This window comes from Strongylocentrotus purpuratus, unplaced genomic scaffold (genome assembly GCF_000002235.5).
Source record: "Strongylocentrotus purpuratus isolate Spur 01 unplaced genomic scaffold, Spur_5.0 spur5_scaffold_13, whole genome shotgun sequence".
NCBI classification, from domain to species: Eukaryota; Metazoa; Echinodermata; class Echinoidea; order Camarodonta; family Strongylocentrotidae; genus Strongylocentrotus; species Strongylocentrotus purpuratus.
The window spans coordinates 20337778-20361107 of NW_022145598.1; the positions used below are offsets into that span (position 1 = coordinate 20337778).

The window sequence follows — 23330 nt, forward strand, 5'->3', positions numbered from 1 at the left end:
GAGGATTTGTATGGTGAGCAAATTGGTCATATAAAATAAGAGAAAACTATATAACACCTACAAACGATGCAATATCGGCCTTCCTCTCATTTCTGTATGTATTTATGTACAATTAAATCGTTTGTCATGTCGCTGGCATTGTTATTGGTTTTTATATGTAAAGTGATCATGAAGTAAAATAAACATCAAACAAAGATCGGTCTAGCCCATGTTCATTTGACCCTTACCCGTGTCTCTACATGCAGAGGCAAGTATGCCGACATGTACTGAAGTAGAAAAATGAATATCTATTGGAAAAGGTGCTAGATAGAAGTTAGTATATTACTATCATGATTTATATGTATATTTGATCTCATTTTTATTATTATATATGCATGATTTATTGAAAAAAGAACATATTTATCATTTGTGTGTTCACTATAAGTTTTGGTTGGTAATATGTAGACAGACAATGGTGCGCTTAGCATCGACCGTATTAAGCGCCTAATAAATGTTGTGCATTGTTATTATTTATTATGATTTATGAAGAACTAGTTAAAGCAGCCATCAAGAATCATGTCATGATTATTATGCTTGATGAGGGAACCAGGAGAGCGATAGAGCTAACGTTTTTCTGGCGCTCAACACCCAATCTACGTTTCATTCTAATGACTAACAACGTTTGGATATTGTCAGCGAATAGGAAACAAACCGAGATAAACACAACATCAATCACCTAAATCCACTTCTAATATATGTGACATTGAATGGGGGTGATTCACACGTCGCCAAATCCGCCCTAAGCTCCAGTAGAAACGGGGCTTTAAAGGAGACGCTTCTAGCCTGCACTGGGCTGATATAAATAGAAGAAAATCTGGCTTTTTCTTGGGGTTGCTTAAAGCTTCCGGAACTACTTCCTTTCATTAAGAGTGTGGCTTTCTGCATATAATTGTCAAAATCAGGTATGCTGCTTGGGTATGCATACTAATATATATATTTGCTTTCATGATGTACTGCATCAAATGAAACTTTGTTATCTGTTAGAGAATTTTTACAGTACATACAGTATCTTTACCAATCCAGACACAAACACGATGTAAACGTGACAAAATTCTCTAATAACTACTGAAAAGGGAACATCTTGTTAAAGTTTATGTACTGTACATTGAACATGTGACATATTCAGTGATATTGTAACCAATTTTTATCCCACAATTTTCATATAAACTTTTCAGGGTTGGTTCTATATTCCAAGACTCACTTTTAGAGAGGGACTTTAAGAGGGACTTTAGTAGAGGCGTAGGTCGCAGTCCTTTTGCAAGACAATAATCTGCATTTGCCACACTCTACCCAGGTGAGGTAAATGTATAAATGAGCAGTGGTAATAAAGAATGAACTGGATTAATGCCCAAGCACCTCATTAGGGGGGCAAAACTAGAGTTGTAGCAATAATTCATGGGCTTATATATATATATATATATATATATATATGATTTAAAAGAAAAAGTGCCCTCCCCTATAACAAAATAACGGATATGCCCCTTTGAGTACTTAAAGACTAAAGGAGTGAAGAAGAAATAATATTTCATTAAAAATAAAATCAGAAAGCAAATATTAAAGATGAAAATGTTTAGCTGCCAACCATTCCTATTTTGGAGGAATGATTCCTACTTTTTGGCCCTCAAAAACTAATATTATGAAGCATAGATTCCCCCCTTCCGGAAAACTACTGTGTAAATGTATAAAAAATGACTGTATTCCAAATGTTGCCTTGAAGGATTCCTAATTTTTGCTTTGAAAGGTCGGCAGGTATGAAAATGGTGCAGCAAAAGAGTAAAAGAACTAGTAGTACGAGAAGTCAAAGTCGTAGTAGAAGTCAGTCATATACTTGGCTCGTTTGTGACGAAAAAGCCGACTTTTCTGAACGTTTCACGATCTGTGACTCTTGAATGACCTTAAAGTTCCATTCATAGAACAGGGGGTTGGCAGCCAACTGGACGCGTTCCTAAAGCAACAAAAATAACCTTTGGCAGGGTATTGCGGAAAAAAATTCAAAGCATTCGCTGCGCAACGATTGTTTCCGATTAGTGACGATCACCTGGTTAAAAAAGTTGATATCACTTTGGAGTGAGCCAAGAAAGAGAAGGAGGAGGAGAGGAAGGAGAGGAGGTACACATACTAGGACTAGACAGAGAGGGAGAGAGAGAGAGAGAGAGAGAGAGAGAGAGGGGGAGGGAGAGAGAGAGAGAATAGGGGGAGAGAGAGAGAGAGAATAGGAGGACAGAGAGAAGGAGAGAGAGAGAGAGATGAGAGGATACAGAGGAAGGGGCAAAACGAGGTAGGAGAGCGATAGAGTCTCCACTATTTCACCTGCCATCTTTAATAGGCACATTAACCCCTCCCCTCCCGCCCTTCCCCAGTAATTTATCTTGCTTGTCAATTAGTTGTTGACACTCAATTTTTTTTGTTACTCTAAAAAAATGTTGATAATTTTTTTTTCCTATATGTTCCATAGGAGGATAATCTGTAATTCTCAAGTGTTAAACTTGAAGTTTTCACATTTTACCCCAAATTTCTATAAATTTGGAGCCAAAACTCACAAGTAGTTCTCTAAATAAATTAGTCTGTTTTCGTTTCCACTATTCCTTATACAGCCGTTCATCCCGCCATCGAGTTTAAAACTGTTAACTAGAACAATGAGGGAACGCATGCCAAGGACAGGTGGAAGCTCTGAACAGATCACCTGGCCATGTTCGCACCAAAATGCAGTTATATTTGAGACAAAGCCGTTACACCGGTACAAGGGTGTCATGTGGGATTGGGATAGGGAGGGGCATTCCTTTATCAAAATGTTACGTTGGCAAGTTAAATTCAAGCTAGGTCGACAAAGAAGTTGAGGGGAATTCGTTGTGGAGTTGTTGGTAGGTTTGAGAGCCACCTGTACGGTGCAGCAACTTGTCTATTGAGATCATTCAGTACATCAATGCTCTTCACAAACAGGTTGGATCTACAGGTGCCAATAACGTGACACATCCACTATCTTCCTCACATTTTACATTCCACCAAGCTCGCTCTCCATCTCTCTCTTTCTCCCTTCCTCCTTCCCTTGCTCTCCATCTTTTCCCCCTTTTGATCTCCCACTCTCTGATTTCTTCTCCTCCTTCTCCCTCTCACTTTCTTTCCCTTTACCCTCCCTCCCTCCATCCTCCTCCCTCTCTCTCTCTCTTTCTCCTCCCCCATCTATCCCTCTCTCCCTCTCTCTCTTTGGTCTCTACAAACTATTTTGAGTTTCTCTATCGCACTCACCCTGTCTGCCGAGTACATGTGAGTTGAGAAGCTTGGCATAATCTGATGCGTACCACACCTTGAGTTCTGTGTGGGGAGAAATTGGCTGAAAAGAAATGAAAAGTAATAATCATTATAATTATTAATATTTATTCGGCAAAAACAAAGAAAATCATTGAATACAAAAACAAGAGTACATTTGGAAAAGAGTGGCATGGATGCCGGGAAAAGAAAAAAGATTAAAACATTTATTACATTTTTAGAGAAGTAAAGAGATGAAAAAAGGAAAGGAAACAAGAAGAGTGGGAGAAAGAACACAGGAGAGAGTGAAAGTGTGTGTGTGTGTGTGTGTGTGTGTGTTTGTGTGTGTGAGAGAGAGAGAGAAGATAAGACAGCAATTAGAAAAAGTCAGACTATCATTAAAAATAGAAAGAATGTTTTTTTTTAAATACCACTTTGAGATAAAGGAAAAGAAAGGAAGAAAAAGAAGAAGAAACAACAAAATAAAGTGAAATACATAGATATAAAGATAGAGAAATTAAAAAAAGAATAAATAGAGAAGAAACAAAAATAGCAAACAAAGAAAAAAACATCGCAAATAATTTCAATGATACACCAATTGAATTGTATCCCTTTTAGAGGATGATTTCAAGTAACATGTATTACCCCCCCCAAAAAAACACATCAAAAACAAAAACAAAAACAAAAACAAAACATGGAAATCTAAATATCTCAAGTAAAGAGAAACTCAAGTATCGAGACTGCTCTGTATTCTGTCATTTTTCACACAAGCACAAAATATATGTAGGTGTTTATTTTGAAACTTAAATAGCTGACATTTGGAATAGTAACGGCCCGGGCTAACCAGGGAGATAAATAAGAAAATAGGATTAGAGCGTCTGCGAGGAAATAGATGAAATTACCAGCATACCCCAACATCTTGCTAGATTGCAAGAAAAACGTGCCAGAGGATCGGGGGCAAAAAGGCTTGGGAGAAAAATAAATTTTGACCAATTTTCAAAAAGAGTGACATCGCATTTCTGGCATTGTCTCTACTTTGAAAATATGCAATCTTGCACGTTGTCATAACAAATGAGAACGTGCATAACAAACGTGTCTCCTATGCAAATTGATGCATAACAAAGAAAGAATCATACTTTCATATCATTCAGGGGGGAAGGGTAGTACAGATACACACGTATTAGAAATAGTGATTTCAAGTAGAAATGCAATATTAGCATATTCCTACGAATCATCAGAAAGAAGCAATTGCAACATTTCAACTCAAACAATTTAATGACAGAAGTGAAAAACTAGTAATATATTGTCATTGCTTGAAGGCCCATTTCTTGTTTGTAGGTCAAATTATATATATTTTTATAGAACTTATTACATGTACATTACAATAGTTTGTAGGCCTAAAATTGTTTTCTGGTAGAAAAATCTCAATTTGAGAAACACTGTCTCCCTCCCAAGTTGAAATATGTTGAACAATATAAGGGCTCCAGATAAATTAAAACAAGAACAACCCAACGGAACAAAACAAAACAGACCAAAACAAACAAATAAATTGTTATTAAATAGAAACATGTTTTAGTGGTATGACAAAAATAATTTTGCCCATGGAACCAAAGACACAATTGAGTTCTTTAAACATCCTTTTCTATAAAAACAAGTGCATTCATATACATGAACATATAAAACAATAATACCACAAAAAAAAAAAAAATTACCATAAACACCAAATAACACAAAAGAAAATAAGAAATAAAGATGACAACAACAAAAAACAAAATAGCAAACACACAAAAATGAACCCAAAGAAAGAAAAAGAAAAAAACAAACACCAATAATGTATCTGTGATGTAAATGGTCATAAAAACAATCATGAATACATAAAAACATTTAACTAATCAATAAAAGTAGTAAAAATCATTAAACATGCCTAAAAAACCCACATGTTTGAATTACAAATTAATATATTAAAGGGTATCAGGAAATGGGTACACTTACGTGAACATTGTGAATATAAAATACGCTTGTTTCCTAAATGAACGCTCTTCTTTTGTATCTCCCCCAATTTTACTTTTCTAACTTTCTCCATCGAAACAAGACATATTCGTATGCATCCTGCGCTAAAATATATTCACTGAACTGCACTACTTCCAATGTGCTGCGTGGCGCGTCTAAGCCTCAAAAGCTGGCCTGCATTACGGTAGCGTTTATTTCGAGCGACAAAGTATTTCCACAAAAATAGTTTCTCCAAATCAAGAGCTCTCCCCAAGAACAGAGGAGTGTGAGAGTGCTGGGTGCAATGCTATAAATGGACAAATAATCTACTTTGAAAGTGTAAAGTTGTGATTGCATGATAAATCTAATACTCTGAGAGGAAAGCAGGATATTTTAATGCCGATTCCACACGGTGTAATGATGAACTTTGCTTGCTTGCTAGAGCAATGGAACTTTTGGAGTACTTACTAACACACAGCTTTTGATTTACATTGTAACTTTTTTGTTCAATTTGAAGAGAGGAAACCAAAATGTCATTTGGCGAGCGGTATCTGAATTTAAAAGAGAAAATCATATTTCTAGAAAGTTCAATTTCTGACCTTTCATATGATGCCCAATCAGGAAAAATGAGCCAGGAATAACAAAGTTCTGTTTGTTTAAATTTCATGCTTGCATTTTCATAATTTGATTAAACGAAATCGTTTTCACTGGCTGCCTGCCGTAGCAACAAACAGAGTTGACAAAAGACTTAACTACGTTTCGTTGACGATCACCCATGCAACGAGTCTTTCGTCTTCTTTGTGTATGGCTGACCGTCAACGAAACAGAGTTAAGTCTAAGTCTAACCCTAACCCTATACTTTAGATAAAACAAAGCTTAGAGCAATGGTCGCTGCAGCAAATGTCGGACAACCGACGTGGCACGAAAATCATGGACATGCTATATTTTGATGCCTGTCATTCTGACGCTATCCAAAGCTCCTAACCAGTTGGATTTACACGTTTACTAAATATTTGGACTCCATGAATCTCCAAAATAGTGGAGGAATCAACTAAGAAGAAGAAGCTTTATAATTCATACTTACTTTACAGGTGGCAAAATATACATCCTCATTAAACTGGTAGGCTACAAGGTTCTGTTCATCAAAACTTGATGCTGCTCTAACGAACATCATCCAACTACACGTGCTTTCATCGTTGATGTCTAGCGATGCCTTGTCCTTTCCATCCTTGTCAAATATCTGTGAATTATACAAATGAAATAAGAATGTTATTATTAGATGTTAAAGATAAAGTTGAGTTCTGGTCCTGCAATTGCATTGTGAAAGAAACATTGTGGAATCGATCAGAAAAGGTTGATCATCTAGCATATATTAAATTATCGGTGTGTACTGCAAGGTTCTGGAATCATTAAAATGATAAGAAATTTGGCCCAGTCTTGGTAAAGTTACAAGCACTGTGCCCAGAAAGTATGTATATACTATAATAATGTATATGGGACTACATGAACATGTGGCATAAAAATCTGTCCCGCTTTTCATGATGTAACATGCCATATTTAGAATATCAAGGCATTTAAAGAGCCATGCTTTTCAGGGAACATTTTTCATCTGATGTTCTTTCACACTTGCATAATTACAATGATAATGCTTACAAATTATTTTTCACCTCTTCCCAGAACTCAACCTTCTCTTTAAATTGATATAATGGGATAGAAAAAAATCACCAAGGGGAGAAATGCATGGGTTCCTCGGGTGTTTAATAAACATGATAAGTCACTGAGTTTGAACCACTTTAACTGCCAAAGTTCAGTCTGAAGCCACAGGCAAAGTGTAATTGGGAAGTGTATGTTTGTTAAACCTGACTGCTAATAAAGCATGTGTATACTTGTAAGTTAAAGCAACCAGGGTACCAACGGCTTTGAGTCCTCTCTGAGGGACTTGGTAATGAGGATTAATACCTTACCAAAGGGTACTAGTGCTCAACGGACCTACCGGTTACAAGAATACTGCTCTTCCACTTTTGTAAATACATTTTAGACCCAGTACAATTAGACCCGGAACTACATTCTCGTGGAAAGAAATTGAAAGTGTGGTGACCATAATGAATCAGTGAGTTTTGAAATTTAAAGAGAAGGAAAAAAGAATCGAGAGATAAAAATAAATACAGAAATAAATAGAGAAAGACAAAGACAGTTATCAACTAAATTATTCATACCCTTTGTAAATTTGATGTTTCTTGATAAGAATGATGGGTGGAATGGTTGAAATACGGCCTTTGTTTATTAATTTTACCAGTAGATGATTGTAAGCTTAAATATAGGCCACATCATCAAGAAACATAAATCTGGACAAATCAATTTTTTTACAAACTTACACAAATTACAAAACTTGGTAAGGGTATGAACGATTTAGATGAATGCTGAAAACAGAAAAGGTGATTAAAGATATATAACATACAGCACAAAAATCCTCAATAAACCCCACCATTTTATCAATACTTTATAGACTTTGAGTCATTAAATCTAGAGAAAAGAGAAAAAGAGAAAAAGAGAGAGGAAAAATAGAGAGAAAACTTTCCTCTAGAAACTCCCCTTTATATCAATAATTTCACTTCTCTCTTTTTTTTTTCTCTTTCCCTTCATTTAAAAAAATCACTTTCCTTAATCCTCTGTTCAACAACTGCCTGCGAATGATGATGCTTTTTCGAGGCCTGTTTCTACTTGGACTCGCAGATCATCTAGGTTTCATTGGATTAAGCTATTGGACGGGCTCCAAGCCCCTCGTTAGCTCTCGACATGTGCTCCCGACAGGGTGAGACAAATCCCAACAGGTAGTGGGGAGCGTTTCCACTGCTCGAAAATACACGTACATGTACAGTCAAACCTGTCTATAAAGGCCACCCAAGGGAGACAAGAGAAGTGGTCTTTATAGGCAGGTGGTCTTTAAGTACAGGTTCCTTTAGTACACATTTCAATGAGAAACCATTTACAAGGGAAACAAAAAATATGGTCTTTGTAGACTGGTGGTCTTTCTATACAGGTGGTTACTAAAGCAGGTTTAACTGTCCATACTACTACCAAGAATATGTAGGTGTAGTCAAACCATTACAGAAAGACTGCCAAAGGAGACACAAAAAGCAGTCTTCACAGGCAAGTGGTCTTTACACACAGTTTACAATATATATGTTACAATGAGGAGAATATAATTTCAAGTGAATGAAACATGTGGTCATTAAAGACAAGTGGTTACTGAAGCAAGGGAGTGTTTCACAAAGACTAAGATCGACTTCAAGTTGGACTTAACTATGGCACGTCGTTCATGCCACTGTTTGCTCTCACAATTTACTGACATTGGTCTCTCCAAGGGCCGTACAATTCATGGTCACAAATTTAAATTTTTTGATAATTCATTATTGAAGGAAAAAACATTATCTAATGATCACCATGGTAAGAGCAAACAGTGGTATGAACGACCTGCCATAGTTAAGTCAAACTCAAAGTCGATCTTAGTCTTTGTGAAACACTCCCATGATCTCCAAATTCTCAAAATGTCGTCAGTTCTAAAATACTGTGATGTTATTCCAGACTGCCTTGCAACAAATACCGGAACTGAGTAATCAAACATGAGTATACAATTTATGCTTTAAAAAGGGTTGGGTCTAAGTGGGGCGAGGATGGGGTTAAGGTTAGGATTAAAAATAAAGATTTGTGATGGATGGGACAAAATATTTCCCGTTTTAGAAAAGAACAAAGGGGGGCCCCCTCTTAAGAATGCAGACCGATGGTCAAGCCTTCAGTGTGCTCAAGCCATCAATAAAATGTCAGGTCACGGCCAATTGATGGATTAAAAAAGGGGACACTTTCTATTAAAATGGGCGGATCAGATTAATGTTGGCCTCATCATATCATGCCGGTAGTTGTCTGGTTAGTTTCATCTTCTCCTCATCCTTTGACATTTTGACAACTGATCCTAAACGGCTCCTAATATTACTTTGTAAGGCTGGATTAAAACAAAAAAGGCACTGTGTCAGTCTTTACTATCCTTCAACATTTGGATAACTGACCAAATAATTTTTTTATTTTAATACTTCAAGAAATTGAAAGGCTGAAGAAAAGAAACCCTATGACAGTCTTCTGCATTACAAAGGGGGTGTAACATGAATTCTTTCAATGGTATGACAAACCGAATATGGCCTATTTGATATAAAATAGCTGTTGTTTTGTTTTCAGGATCTGCCAAATTGATTTTTTTCTGCTCTCAGAGGACATATGACTACACGGTGAGAAAGAAAAATGTGCATCGAATAGCCGAATCTACAATACAGGCAAAGAACTTTTGCCTTCTGTTCCCCTAACTCACATCAAATGCTACATGTGGGACTAGAGGGAAAAATGACACATATTTGTTGTTTTTATAAAATGCTGTTTCCCTTCTCCATACCGTTTCCTGCTTACACATATTTTGAACTCTGTCGATCCTAGTTGATGGCTCGGCCATGGAGAAAAAGGGCAGATTTCGGAGTGAGTCATGGGCAACGTCTGTGCCATTGATAACCATGTACAGTTTGGTTTCAACTATTCAAGCACTTTCAACTATTTGGATATGATACTCCATGTATACTCTCCTTGTGTAGAGATTTATCAAATAAACATTCAAATTAATTACAGGATTATATTTTAAACTGTCCCAACTCATTTTTAAACAAAGCTTCACTTGTATTTATTTTCAAGATGTTTGTAATTTTATAGTTTTGTTTTTTGTGTGGTTTTAATGAGTGTATAAATTTAATCGAAAACATGGCTAAGGGGAAATCGATGAGATCAACAACCAATTTGAAAATGAAAGTAAGGGATGCCTGATCTGTCTCAAAAAAAAAAAAATGCAAATTCATTCCAACATCAACATCATCAGCTGACATGAAATCATTCTTTCAACGACGCAATAAAATACATCTAGCAGAAAGCGATAAAGAGATGTTCCGAAGAAAACCACCAACAAATACTTCCTAAGCAATTACCTCTGTGGGCAGAAAGATTTGCAAAAATGATCCGACAATCATCTCTTTAACGCTAATTAGCGCAAATTGAAAAGGGTCGATTTGGAATATGGCTCTGTTTCCGGAGTAATTGTTGCATGTCTCAATTACCGGTTCAGGTTTTGGAAGGGAAGTGAGCCAAGCGCGTCTATTAAGCGGCATTAAACGTGCCGTTGGACGAGGTTGATTTAACGGCATGGACTGGGTGCTAAATACCAGTGTCTGGTAACATTTAATTTGTTCGGTAACTGTCAAAGTCATTGACAAAACTATTAAAGTGTAAAACTGTCTTTAAGAGAAATGTCAGGTTTCATTTGGATCACTGCCCACTGATAGTATTTGCATTTAAAGGTGGCCTTTTTGCATTAATCGTGAGGGCATGTAGCCCTCAACCCCTGCCTATTTTTTTCTTAATATTTGACTACTTTACAAGATGTAAAACATTTCTATCTATTTAACCTTCATAAACAGAAGACATAAACAAAAGTGCCAAAAGCTTACACACCGTAGTGTTCATGTAATTATAACTTCTTATGGGCAAAAATATATATTACAAAATATGACAAAAGCAGATAAGAATGTATGGCTGAACATGATCTATTTTTTTTCTTCAATCAGAAAATTATCAGAGAGAGAGAGAGAGATATATATATTACTTGTCTGTTGATCAACATAGAAATTGAGGAAAACAAACAACGAGTCTGGCGATAGACTACCTAGCGTTCTGGAGTTAATTATCAAGTTAACTAATTTCCCTTTCTATTTAGCAATCATTTCTAGGTTAATACTGCTTATCAGGAGCATCAAATGATTTGACGATAGCTTACAATTGATTGACAGCTACATTTGACCAATTAAAATGCATAAAAAGATAGCATTGAAATAGAAAGTATGCACAATAAGGAATCAATTACAAGAGATTATTTACTAATTGATTATCATATGAAGTAATGCCACATCACTATCCAAATAGTTGTGCTAAAATCATACACATGAACAGTTGCATACTTTCCTTTCATTTCATGTCTTCATAAATTCTTTTTTTGGCAGCAATGTTGGCAAGCTCGCACATAAAATAGCATGTAAATTACTTCCACCCATACGATTTAAGAACATATATCCTTCTCATTTTCTATTTAAGCGAGAAAACTTTTGGCGGATGAAATTTTAGACATTTATGTCTGTTGGGCCACATAAGGGCAGTAATTTTCTCTTGTAACACATTCGACCTGAATAAGATTTAAACCAGTTGGTGAAAGGAAAGAAGGCTGATAACTCTTTTTAAAAGTACATGAGTTGATGCCCTTCTGGCTCCAAACATATGAAAAACTAGCTTGAAGGAAGAGTTGGTGGAAACGGGACAACATATATGTTGTGACAGAATCAGACAACTGGGGGTGGGGGCAAGTATTTTTCCGCCTCCAAAAGGGCGTTTGACTTTCAGCTTCAAAAGACGCCAGCTGATCGGATACATCTTTGGATGGTTTTGGGAAAGAAACTAAAAATACATCTCACGTTTGGAGTATTCCAATAGATGAACATCTATAGTGAAGGCTGGATGTAACTTGATAAAGCAGTGCAGACATGGTAATTGGTAGAGTGGCCCAATGCCAAACTCGAGTTTTCCACAAGATATTGGGAGCTTTTATACTGGCAATGTCAAGACATTGGATGAGTAAAAATAAAAACTTCTATCATCATTCATAACTTCATATAATGGCATAAGATTTTACAGAAGTAGAAAACAACCTGAACTTGTAAACAAGTAGCATGAAAAAGTTTAGATTGCTAAAAGGTATGAGGAGGAAATATAACAGATTGTAACATCTTTATCAATACATGCAAAAGAATATTCTCGATACTCCATGCTAACCAAAACATTTGATATTAAAAGGAGGATTTCCTTTTGATATTAAAAGGAGGATTTCCTTTTTTATTCTGTAAAAGCAAAAATACTCAATGAAGTTTTATAGTTAGAAATCCATCTTATTTCCATATGATATAGATTCCAATTTCTTAAAATTCCTGTAGATATTTGCTTTAAAATTGTTAGAATCAAGAGGTAAGCTTCTCACGTTTCTTTTTCACAACCGAAAGATATCAACACGATTTCAGAGACTGTCAAAAAAATAGGCCCAAAGCATATTCAATAGCCTTGAATATCACCCACTGAAATGTGTGTAACTACAATGACTTTACTATATGGAATTCAAACATGATTTCTCTTGGATAAACATCAGGAATATGGTTTGAAATATCCTAGAGTCGATTTACTTGAAAGTCAATGGTGATACATGTATAGGTACATTTTGACAGTGGCAAACATAATTACCAGTCACACAATCATAGTAAGATGACTTAACAGCACAAAATAAAGAATTGTTTTGAATGTAGGAAAAGATAATAAAAAAAAACAAAGGAATGAAAGGAAGAGAAAAACAGAAGAGCAAAAATATGGGGAAAAGAAACTAAATGAGAAATAAAACTCTGATGCTGTGATGCACCAAGAGGAAATTACAGGAGATATTTATTTCCTTCTAAATTGCTTCCTAAAAGGAAAAAAATGCAACACAAAAAATTGATTACAATTTATAGTAGCTCATCTTCATGCAAGACAGTCTGCTTGCGAGAGGTCTACCACCCAAAACTATGTTCTTGCTTTTCATAACAAAAGTACAACATATGCAACGACAAATCCGTCTTGAAATTAAAACAAGAATGAAATCATCAAGCGAGAATATAGATTCAAAGAAGAGACACTTATCTATGCGTGCTCTAAATGATTTACTGCCAAATGCTACTTATTAAAATCCCATCTTGTATGTGCTCAGGTTCCAGAAATATGCGCCCGCATGAGTTTTAATAATCGCAATCAACCCGCTAATCGTTTGTCGTCGTTTGCGCGGCACCGCGTTAATGCGGGCTTGGCACCGTTGCTGAACTTGCCGAGTAATCAAAATACGCAGGGGTGTTTACGCAAGGGACACTAGGAACACACTAAGCAGGTTTTCTCTTGCCGAAGCTGTTTTCCAAATCTGCTCTAATAGCCGGCTTCAAGTAATAGGGGAAGTGTTTGGAGATCTTGTTAGATATTCAAAGCATGTGTCATATGTCTGTTGACTTGCAATTCAACTTCCATAACTGTCTAATCAAGAATTGGAAAAATCTAATTAAAACTAGTAAGAGTAACAGAAAATTAAGAAGTAAGCTAAGAGTAGGGGTAGTGTTCCCACCACCCCTTCCTCCTTCCATTAAGAAAAAACAGTTAAACAAAACAAAATAAATGAAATAAACAATATAATTATTAAAAAAAAAAAATCTTAAGCAATTTTACCTCATGTAAATATGTTCTTTTTTAATTAAAACAAAAATACTGAAAATATTTCCACATAAAGTTAGTCAATATAGAGTATGCTGGGTCATCATGTCCTGAATACTGCAAAAGAATAAGTAAACAACAAATTTTGGATCAATTCTTAAAAAAACTTCTTCCTTCCAAACTGGCAACTTTGAGAGCTAAAATACCAAATCCAGAATTTTCTGATAGTCCTTTCCGATGAAATTTAAAAAAAAATCATGTACAAACTAAGAAGCTGTCTAGATGGAAGGATATTTCTTGCTGTAAAATGTTTCATTTTAACATTCATAACAAGTATCTTTAGTTACTCTGCATGCAGGACAATAAGTGATTATTGATTGTCATTAAATCATAAAATGGAAATTTGACAACTTTATTGGGCTGTTAATATTCTGAGCACAGTTGTATGGGGGCTGAATATGACAACGGTGGAATAAATATTTTAAAAAGGGCTTTTTAATCAAATATTGTATTATAAAATAAAAAGAAATCCCCAGAGGAAACAAAACAAACTTTAAAAAGTCCATGATGTTGCCCATTTTCAATTTCACTTTGATAAAAATAGGTTTATCTTTAACCCATCTGACACAATTGTGCTAAGTTTCCACCCATTCCCAGTATATTCTTTACAGATATGTTTTCTCTGAATAAAGTAGCAATGAAGAAAATACAAGTGTTGTCAATGCCAAGGAAAAATATGATTCATTTTCTCTTTATAACAACAAAAAATCCTATCCTAATTGGTGTCATGGAATGCAAATTGCAAAATATAAAATTGATGTTCAGCTATTCAATATATATCTTTCTTCGGTAGTAGCAGAGGGGCCTAAATATGCACTGACATTTTTTTCCTTCCAAATAATCAGAAACCTCTAATATCATAAAAACTATTTTCAAACTGGATTTCACCTAGAAACTCTATACTTCAAAACTCTGACATTCAACACATTCACTAATATGGAACATTTCATACTCAAAGCAAGAAGGACGCAAGACACATCCCCCTCAGTGTCCTTCTTGCCAGGGCAGTTTAGCATAAATGCCTACAATTTCAGACGGCAGTCTTAAGACTTTGTGATTTCTCGCATGTCTCCGTGGGAATTGCATAAAACCAATAAAATCAATCTCATTGATTTTCCGGGCTCTCATTGCGAAATTGCTTATTCAGATGGCGCAAAAAAATTGTGTAAAATTTAACGGAAAGACGTCAAATGTTGACAGATCAAGGACAAGAGAGAGATAAAGACCGGGGAGAGAAGAAAAACTTTGGGGAACATCGGAATGAGCAGAGATAGACAGTTAAGATAAGACATCTCATAGATGATTTGGCATAAATTCTCACTCCCAATATGGTCGAGTACACCTCCTGCACACTTTGTAGTTATTTATAAACATAGATGATGTACAGAGGGGAAATATAAAACAGAAAATAAAAAGTGGCACAGTTCAAATGTGCAGTAGTAGTAGACATGCATGCACAATCAAAGTCTCAGAAAGGTGATGAATTCCTACAGCCAATGTCGTAATGTGAGTCTACCCATTAAAGGTATTGTTTAACAATATTAAATCTGAGATGCATGGCCCTTCGTGTAATCAGTGTCTGTGATATGGTGTAAAATTGAAGCCCTAAAAACAAATGCACTTGAAAATGATCATGAAAGCCGCAAAAGAGTAAAAAATCTTCAGGTGACTGGTTTTACCATACTCATTTTCTCCAATAGACTGCAATGTTATAAAAACCTTTAGGAAAACGTTTTTTGACATTTCCAATCATAAATATTTTGATAACTGACCTACGGTTTATAATTATGATTGTAGCATGAGCTAAAGCCAGGATTTTGTTTAGAATCTGAGGCAAAGATACCCAATCCCTTTAAGGGGGAGGATCAATGCAGGAGTTGGTCCAGACTTTTTCTTTTCTGATCCTCTTTCCCATCTACCTTTCCCTTTCTCTCTGATACATTCCCCCCCCCCTCATTTAAGGGAGCACATGCCCCGCCCCCACCCCCTCCCCCAAGCGCAATTTTTTTTTACACGCTAGCCTGGCCATTTCTATGATAAACACCATTGAAACGACTAATATTAGTCTAGCAGCCTACATGCGAGGAGCATGATGATAAACATGTACATCGTGCATGACAATCATCAGATAAAGACACAGCTGGCCCTTTTAAATGAGACGGCCATCTCAGCCATTGGGCGATGGAATTCAAAAACTTAATCTATTTTAATTTAATTTAGGAACTTTACATTAATCTTGATCTAAGCTTGAGACACGAACGACCGAACGTTCAGCTAGAGAGCAATCAAGTTAAACTGCGGTAGGCCTAGTGCATGCCTATATGTAGGCTTTACCTCCAGCGCACTTTTACTAGTATTACGGCGAAACTGGCCAGACTAGCGTGTAAAAAAAATATTCGCCTCCCCCAAGTGCCTACGACACCTGTATCTTATACATGTGTTTCAAGAGAAAAAGTTCAAACATCTTGGCAAACAGCCTGAATTACTGGATACCGTAATTCTACTACATGCACAGCTAAGTTCAAGGTAGATACAATTTATTTCACAAATTTGCTTGCCAAAACATACTAATAGGACAAGTTTGAAAAGCAAAATATTGATGTTGCAGTGATATTTGCAAGGTTAAAAATGTGCACATTCATAGGCAAACATTATCATGGTCTGTTTGGAGCCATAAGGACATTACCTGCAACTCCCGATATACTTAGATACAGTGTTAAAGCCCCTCTTAAGTGTTGGGAGGCCCAAATTGCCCCAAAATTGATGGCAAAATCTCACTTCAATTGTAACATAATGTGAAAGAGGATGTCATTGAAGACACACCTCTGCAAAGATTTACCCCCCCCCCAAAAAAAAAAAAAAAAAAAAAATGTGTTTGAAGACAAATATTGATTTAAAAAAAAAATAATTTACGTTTTCTATTGTACGCAGAAAACCTAAATTTTGTACTCTTTCATCAATATTCGACTTCAAACACATTTGTTTTGAAAGTCCTTGGTGAAATGTGTCTTAAATGACATCCCTTTTCACATTTTGATACAATTTAAGTGAAACTTTGCCATCAAATTTTTGGGGTTCCCAATACTTTAGAGGGACATTTATACCATTCTGGCTTTGAAAAGACAATAAAATTATGCAAAATCTGTAATTTCTCTTTAATCCAGTTTCATGGAATGAGAGAGGGGGTGTGGCATTATTCCTCAAAGCGAAAAGTAAATTGATTTACATTGATTTTCTGAAAAACAGTTCCCTTGCAATATTCTGAAAGTCGAAATAATACTGAATACATGTGTATGTATTGTTAGGTAGGTAGAGAGGTAGGTAGAGAGAAAGAGAGAGAGAGAGAGAGAGAGAGAGAGAGAGAGAAAGAGAGAGAGAGAGAGAGAGAGAGAGAGATGGGATGGGGGGAAGAAAACACTTGCGTAATGCAAGATAAAGATACTATACAATTCTTAAACACAATAATGCAACAAGTGTAATAATTTGCCCAGATTAACATAATATTTTGGATCACAACATATAACAAAAATCAATAATGAATCCCACTTTCAACACTATTATATTTATTTTCTATCGCCCCCTTTCTTTTAATTATCTTGTCAGAACAGATGAGGAAGGTATTATGTGGGTGTAAATCTGTTTCCGCTTCATGATTTCCCCGGGTTTTTCCACCGTAAACAGTTATGAAACACCAATTATGAAGGTTACTTTCAGGATAGGCCTGCATGTATTCACCGAGATATATCTTTTCAAAGTAGCAGGGATTTCGATAAAATGAATTAAAGAAATGGAGCAAAAGTGCTCCACAGTATAAATGCTTTCATTGCTGTGACTTGTTGCTGCACTAGACACAAAAGTTATGTTGGTCACAAAAAATTCAAGCTATATAGCATATAGTCTGGGTATTGCATTTAGTGCATTTATACATAATTTGAAATTGGGGTAAATGATGGAGCAGATAAAATTATTTTTGTCTTTGGTTGCAAAAATAGTCATGCTTCTCACATATATTCCTTCTCTTTAAAATGTTTCACGTTGGGGTTTAAATAAGTTTCTGAATATTTTATTTTTTCATAACATCCATAAAAGTAATTGTGTAAACTCTTTCCTACCCAAACCGAGACAGAGGATGGAGGGAAAGAAAAAAAATAGGACATGTTAATGAAGTTAAAGAAGGAGAAGATGAAGATGAAGAAAAAGGAGAAGAAGAATAAGGAGAAGGAGAAGAAGAAGATAAGAAGAAAGGAGGTGGGAGAAAAGGAAAGAGATTAAAATAAGAAGAAAAAAGTAGAAGACAAAAGAGCAGAAGGATACAGAAGGAGAACAAGAAATTCAAGTAGGAAAAGGAGTAGGAAAATGAAGAGAAAAAGGAGAAACGAAAAAGCCAAACCAAGAATACAAATATAAAGCAAAAGTACAAGTAATTATAGGGTGCAAATTAATACTAAAAACACCAAGAGAAGACAGAAGAATAGGATAAAACAAGAAGAATTACAAAAGTGTAGCATTAAAATAAAGATGTTGCTTTGGGAGATTACTAGAACACTAGCTTATTCTTGTTTAATAATCCATTGGTCAATGTGGAATTCGGGGAAGTTCCCTTTACATTCAAACCTTTAAAAAATGACAATTCTTGCAACCATTCTCCAAAGTCTGAAACACTTAATTTTCTAGCCAAAAGTAACAAACTATCTTTATCCTAATACAAGTAAATCAAAATTATTTTAAAAATAAGCAAACTTTTGATGTTATAAAATCAAATTTTTGTAAATCAAAATACAAAGAGACAATAATAACTATATTTCTCTATTACGTTTCCATCTAATAACATGTTTTGAAAATGTGCCATAGATTGTAACTTCAAAAATGATCAAGATGAAGTAAAGATCTACACATTGTCAAATCTTTAATGTGGATTTTTTTTGATAAAGAATGTTTATTGCAAACAGAAAATCAAAATAAGAATGTAAATAAAAAGAAGAAAAAGAAAGAAAGAAAAAAAAAGGGGGTAAAAGTAGAAGAACAACCAATCTAGTATGAAAAAGTGAAAGTTATGTTTGTAAAAATAACTAAAATAATCAATTTTTACTATACCAAAAGCACTCTTACCAAGAGAAAAAATATTTAAGAAATAGTTTTCAATATATGTCCAGAGCAAATACAAAAGCTCCCCCAAAATAGAGAAATGATTGAGTTGATGCCAAATAGTCGCTACTATGAATTCCCATAATCAATCAAAAGTGATCATATAAATTCTTAGAATAAGAAAGATAAATGACCTTGATCTTTAGAATAAATAAATACACACATATTTAAGAAATAGTTTTCAATATATGCCCTGAGCAAATACAAAAGCTCTCCCCAAAACCACCAAAACAGATCATATAAATTCTTAGAATAGGAAAGATAAAGAATCCCCTTGATTTTTAGGATACATAAATAATAATAATGAAATAATAAGAAGTGATACAAAGAACAAATTATAGAAGTGATATCAATTAAGTCAAGTATTGCAATTGAAACCAGTAACACAGAGTAAGGAAGTATTACATAGACAATGATACAATTTGATAGGAAGTATCCACAGTATGATATCAACAGAAGTCAAAATGTATTATGAGAATGTTCTCAAAGACAAGAATCTATTTCTGTGAGTAAAATCTGTCAAAAGAATGAGAACATGAGAGTGGAAAGAGAAGTCACCTGGCGAGAGCTGCTACTGTCATACGCCGTCTCCCTGTCAACGGCCAAGAGTGCGTGGGTTAGCCAGGCCAACCGAGCCTCTGCCGGCTAGCCGTTGCCGCAGCGTGGCGCTCCAAACAAAACAAGGGCTCCAACGTTTCCTAGCTCCGATGGGGCTTGCAGCGGTAGCACGAGGTGTCGGCTTCCCCCATCCAATTCGGAGGCTCAACCAATGCCTAGTGAATCACACTCACTTTTAATTAATCTCTACTGGCGCTGATGTCGCTAAATAGCTCTCTATAATAGCTCCCGTCGGCAAGAGGGGGTAGAGAGGCAATGACACTGCTCACATACATTCAAGCTAGAGCAAGAGAGGGAAATAAAATCGGCTTCTATGACTTCTTCCCAACTCGCTAAATGATCAAGCCTTCAAAGAAATTGGTGAGCTATGACCTTGCCCGATATTGGAGCGCAAAGTCCCCCTATCCGTCTCTCACGTGTATTTTTAGCCCCCTCCTCTCTTTACACTTTTGCACCCATGACTATTACATAACCGCGGCCTAACTGAGATAAACTACAAACAGCCTCATACCTCACGCGATCTCTCCGTGACTTTAAAAACAGAGAGCTCCTCGTGAGATAAGGATAACGTGTGAATATTTTTACCCTGCTAATCCAGAAGAAGCCGCATGTTACTTGAAATCAGGAATAAACAGGAGAGGAAATGCGAATCTATATTTGAGGATTGGTTTATTATATTTTGGCAGGGCTACGCCAGGCTCAAGTTAAGGGCACCTTGGGTGAGGTGAATGTGTTGATCAAGATAAAAGACTGGAACATCTTTTTTTCAAACTGGCCAGAGAGAGGAATTTCCAGACATAAATGCAAGCCTTTTCAGAGAGGTCAGGTTTCAAAGTCGACTATTACAATCCAACCACGTCAAAGAAGCATCAATATTAGCCAGTCCATATTTCAATGACAATTAGGTTCATTAACCTGCCACAGAATTAGAAGTGTTACAGAGAAATATGTAATTCCCTTATTTTAATAGCCCGCCCCCCCCCCCACCCCACCCCAAGTACATTAAAACATAAAACAAAAGCTAAAAACAAATCAGTTAATCGTTCATTAGGGAATTTCTTAACTCTTGAAGAAAATTCAAGTGCAACAAATATCATAAGTAAGTTACAGAATTTCACTAACTATTGGTTAATTGATGGAATCTTATCTTCATTATAATGTACCGCATACAACAATGTACATGGATAAGACACAATTTTACACCATTGTACAGTTAAAGTCAGCCTCCCCCAAATCATAATTATGTTTGAGTTTTGATGGGTATAAACAGAATAAATAAAAAAGATAATAAAATAAAATAAAAGACAATTAAAGTGATATGCTCATGCAAATTTGTTTCTTTATAATGTGGATATAAGCAGAATTATACAAAAAAGACAATTTAGGCAATAATCACTGACAAAAGTAAATGATGTTGGGAACTTGACTTTGATGGATAACAATTAAAAAAAGAACAAAATTAAATGGATCCGGTAACTTTGTCTTAGATCCTTTAGAAATAATCCTTGATTTAGCTCATGCTGCAATGATAATTATAAACCTTTAGGTCAGTCAGGAACTCCATGAATTTTGCAAGCTGATCGCCTGTCTGATTATCAAGATATTCATGATTGGAATTACAAATTTTGAAAACTGTTCACCGAACGGTTTTCATAACACTACAGTCTATTGGGGAAAACGAGTATGGTAAAACGGGTCACTCAAAGATTTTTTACTTTTTTGAGGCACTTCTTGATCATTTTGAAGCGCGATTTTTTTAGGGCTTCAATATTACACCATATCACAGACACTGGTAGCATGTACATGTAGGACCGTGTTTCTCAGATTTAACATTGTTAAACGATCCCTTTAAGGGATGAGAATATGATGGTGATGAAAAAGAATGATACAGATGAAAGGAAGATGCCTAATCTATGGATTTTACCTAAGATTTTACCATAATTTGTAAAGATAAAATGGAGTTCTGTCAAGGAATATGCATGCAGTATTCAAGATTTAGATCCTGCATTACATTAATGAGGAAACCTTCTAGCCAATTCAATGTCTCTCTTATGAGTTTTTTAGGGTCTTTTTTTTTTTTTTGAGGGGGGGGGGGGGTTCTCTCTTTTTTTTCTGGGGGGGGGGGGGGGGGGGGTGGGCTGTTTACATTTAGAGGAATAGATAGACTACATGTACATATGGATGAGGAATAAAATAAAAGTAATAACATAGAAAAATCAGCAAATTCTGTTGGCCTTTTGGGGGGGGGATGTTTATATTTTGAGGAATAGGTAGACTACAGATGGATGAGGAATAGAATAAATGTAGAAAGTAAGAAATCTTCAGCAATTTCTCATTTTCATACATGTACCGGTACATGTTTTATCTGTATGGCTCAGGCATGCATGGCATGTTGACGATAGACAGATTAATTTGGTCGAACCTGATTAAAAAGACCATTAATGGTCTTTTTTAATGGTGTCAAGCAAGTAAAGTGATCAAAATAATACAAGCTGCCTCTCTGCATAAGTATGTCCACAGAGTGAGTTTTGGTTAGGTTATCAATATATCAAGTGCTAAAACAGGACCTCTTTTTCCATATTTATATATCGCTCCCCTTGTATATTTCACCGTAAGAATGTAGAAAAGGGATACATTTGAGTAATTTAGGCTCATAAGAAATGGGATGCTCTCCATGTAAATGTATGGCATCACAAATTATGATCTAAGTTCCAACAGAATGGGAGAGACTGGGTGTGGGGGAGGGGATTCCCAGGCCCACCTGTACAGTGAAGTAACCAGGCTATTCAGGTCACTTAAAGGTAAAGACCAGTATTGGAAACACCCCCATTTCAAAAAATGAAATGGAAGCTCTTAATTACCAATCATGTGAAAGAATATGTTTTGACTAATACATGATGATAAAAAATTTGCTGAGAAACCGCCTACTAATCGATATATTTGGTAAATTAGTTTATCTATTTGACTGTGAGAGATAAACGCACGTGTTGCCCACGTGTGCGTAGTACCATATATATCTTTCTGGGTACAGTGCTTGTAACTTTACGAAGACTGGGCCAAATATCTTATCATTTTGATGATTCCAGAACCTTGCAGTACACACCAATACTTATATGCTAGATGATCAACCTTTTCTGATCGATTCGACAATGTTTCTTTCACAATGCAATCGCATGACCATAACTGGTCTTTATATTTAAAGGGCAATCTGACCCTTGTCGTTAAAGTTCATTTGTATGAATGCAAAAATACAAGCGGTGAAAGTTGGGAATAAATTGGACAAATAATAATAAAGTTATGAATGTTTGAAATATGATATCCCTAACTATATGCGATTCTAAAATTGGCAGTTGATCAGTGGCTTGTGCCGTAGTTGCGGATAACCCTCCTGTTTGCTGTGTAAATGTAAACAAATATCTTTAATTTTTCTTTTTCTTTTTAGTGCCTTCTCCCTTGGGACACTACTCAACATTATGGCGAGAATATTAACTATAGGTCCTCTAATTTTTGAAAAATTCAGATTTTAGTCATTTTGTGTGTTGGAACAAATGGGGAAGTTGTCCTCCACTACATCACAGAGACAAAACCGATTCAGCCAATTTGACGAGCCCATATCATAGTGATTACAAATTTAATAATTTCATAACTTTCTCACTTTCCGTCTGATTTCATTCAAACTTTCCCCAGGCTGTCTTTCTGCTTTCCTCCAGAGTACTTTGCTATCAAGGTTAAATTTCCCTTCAACAAATCACAGTTTTGTTGTTCACTCGTCATTAGTCACATGTGAGTAAAATCGGATCTTTCTTACACCAGGCTCCCTCTCTCTCTCTACCCCCTTCCCGTCGTCCCTCTCTTTCACTCTCTCCCCTTCCTTCTCT

At 35.7% G+C, this 23330-nt stretch overlaps 1 protein-coding gene across 1 annotated transcript in view; it reads right to left on the reverse strand.

The window, feature by feature from the left end:
- The window catches only part of LOC589388 (zinc finger protein PLAG1), a 43742-nt gene extending 23400 nt beyond the window's left edge, over positions 1-20342 (reverse strand). The window contains exons 1-3 of the mRNA XM_789030.5: positions 19393-20342; positions 6359-6514; positions 3286-3370 (exon numbers count right to left, since the gene is read on the reverse strand). Of these exons, the coding sequence (XP_794123.3) occupies positions 3286-3370; positions 6359-6448 (175 nt within the window). The 5' untranslated portion in view covers positions 6449-6514; positions 19393-20342. The remainder of the gene's footprint in view (positions 1-3285; positions 3371-6358; positions 6515-19392) is intronic.
- Between the last annotated feature and the right edge of the window lie 2988 nt (positions 20343-23330).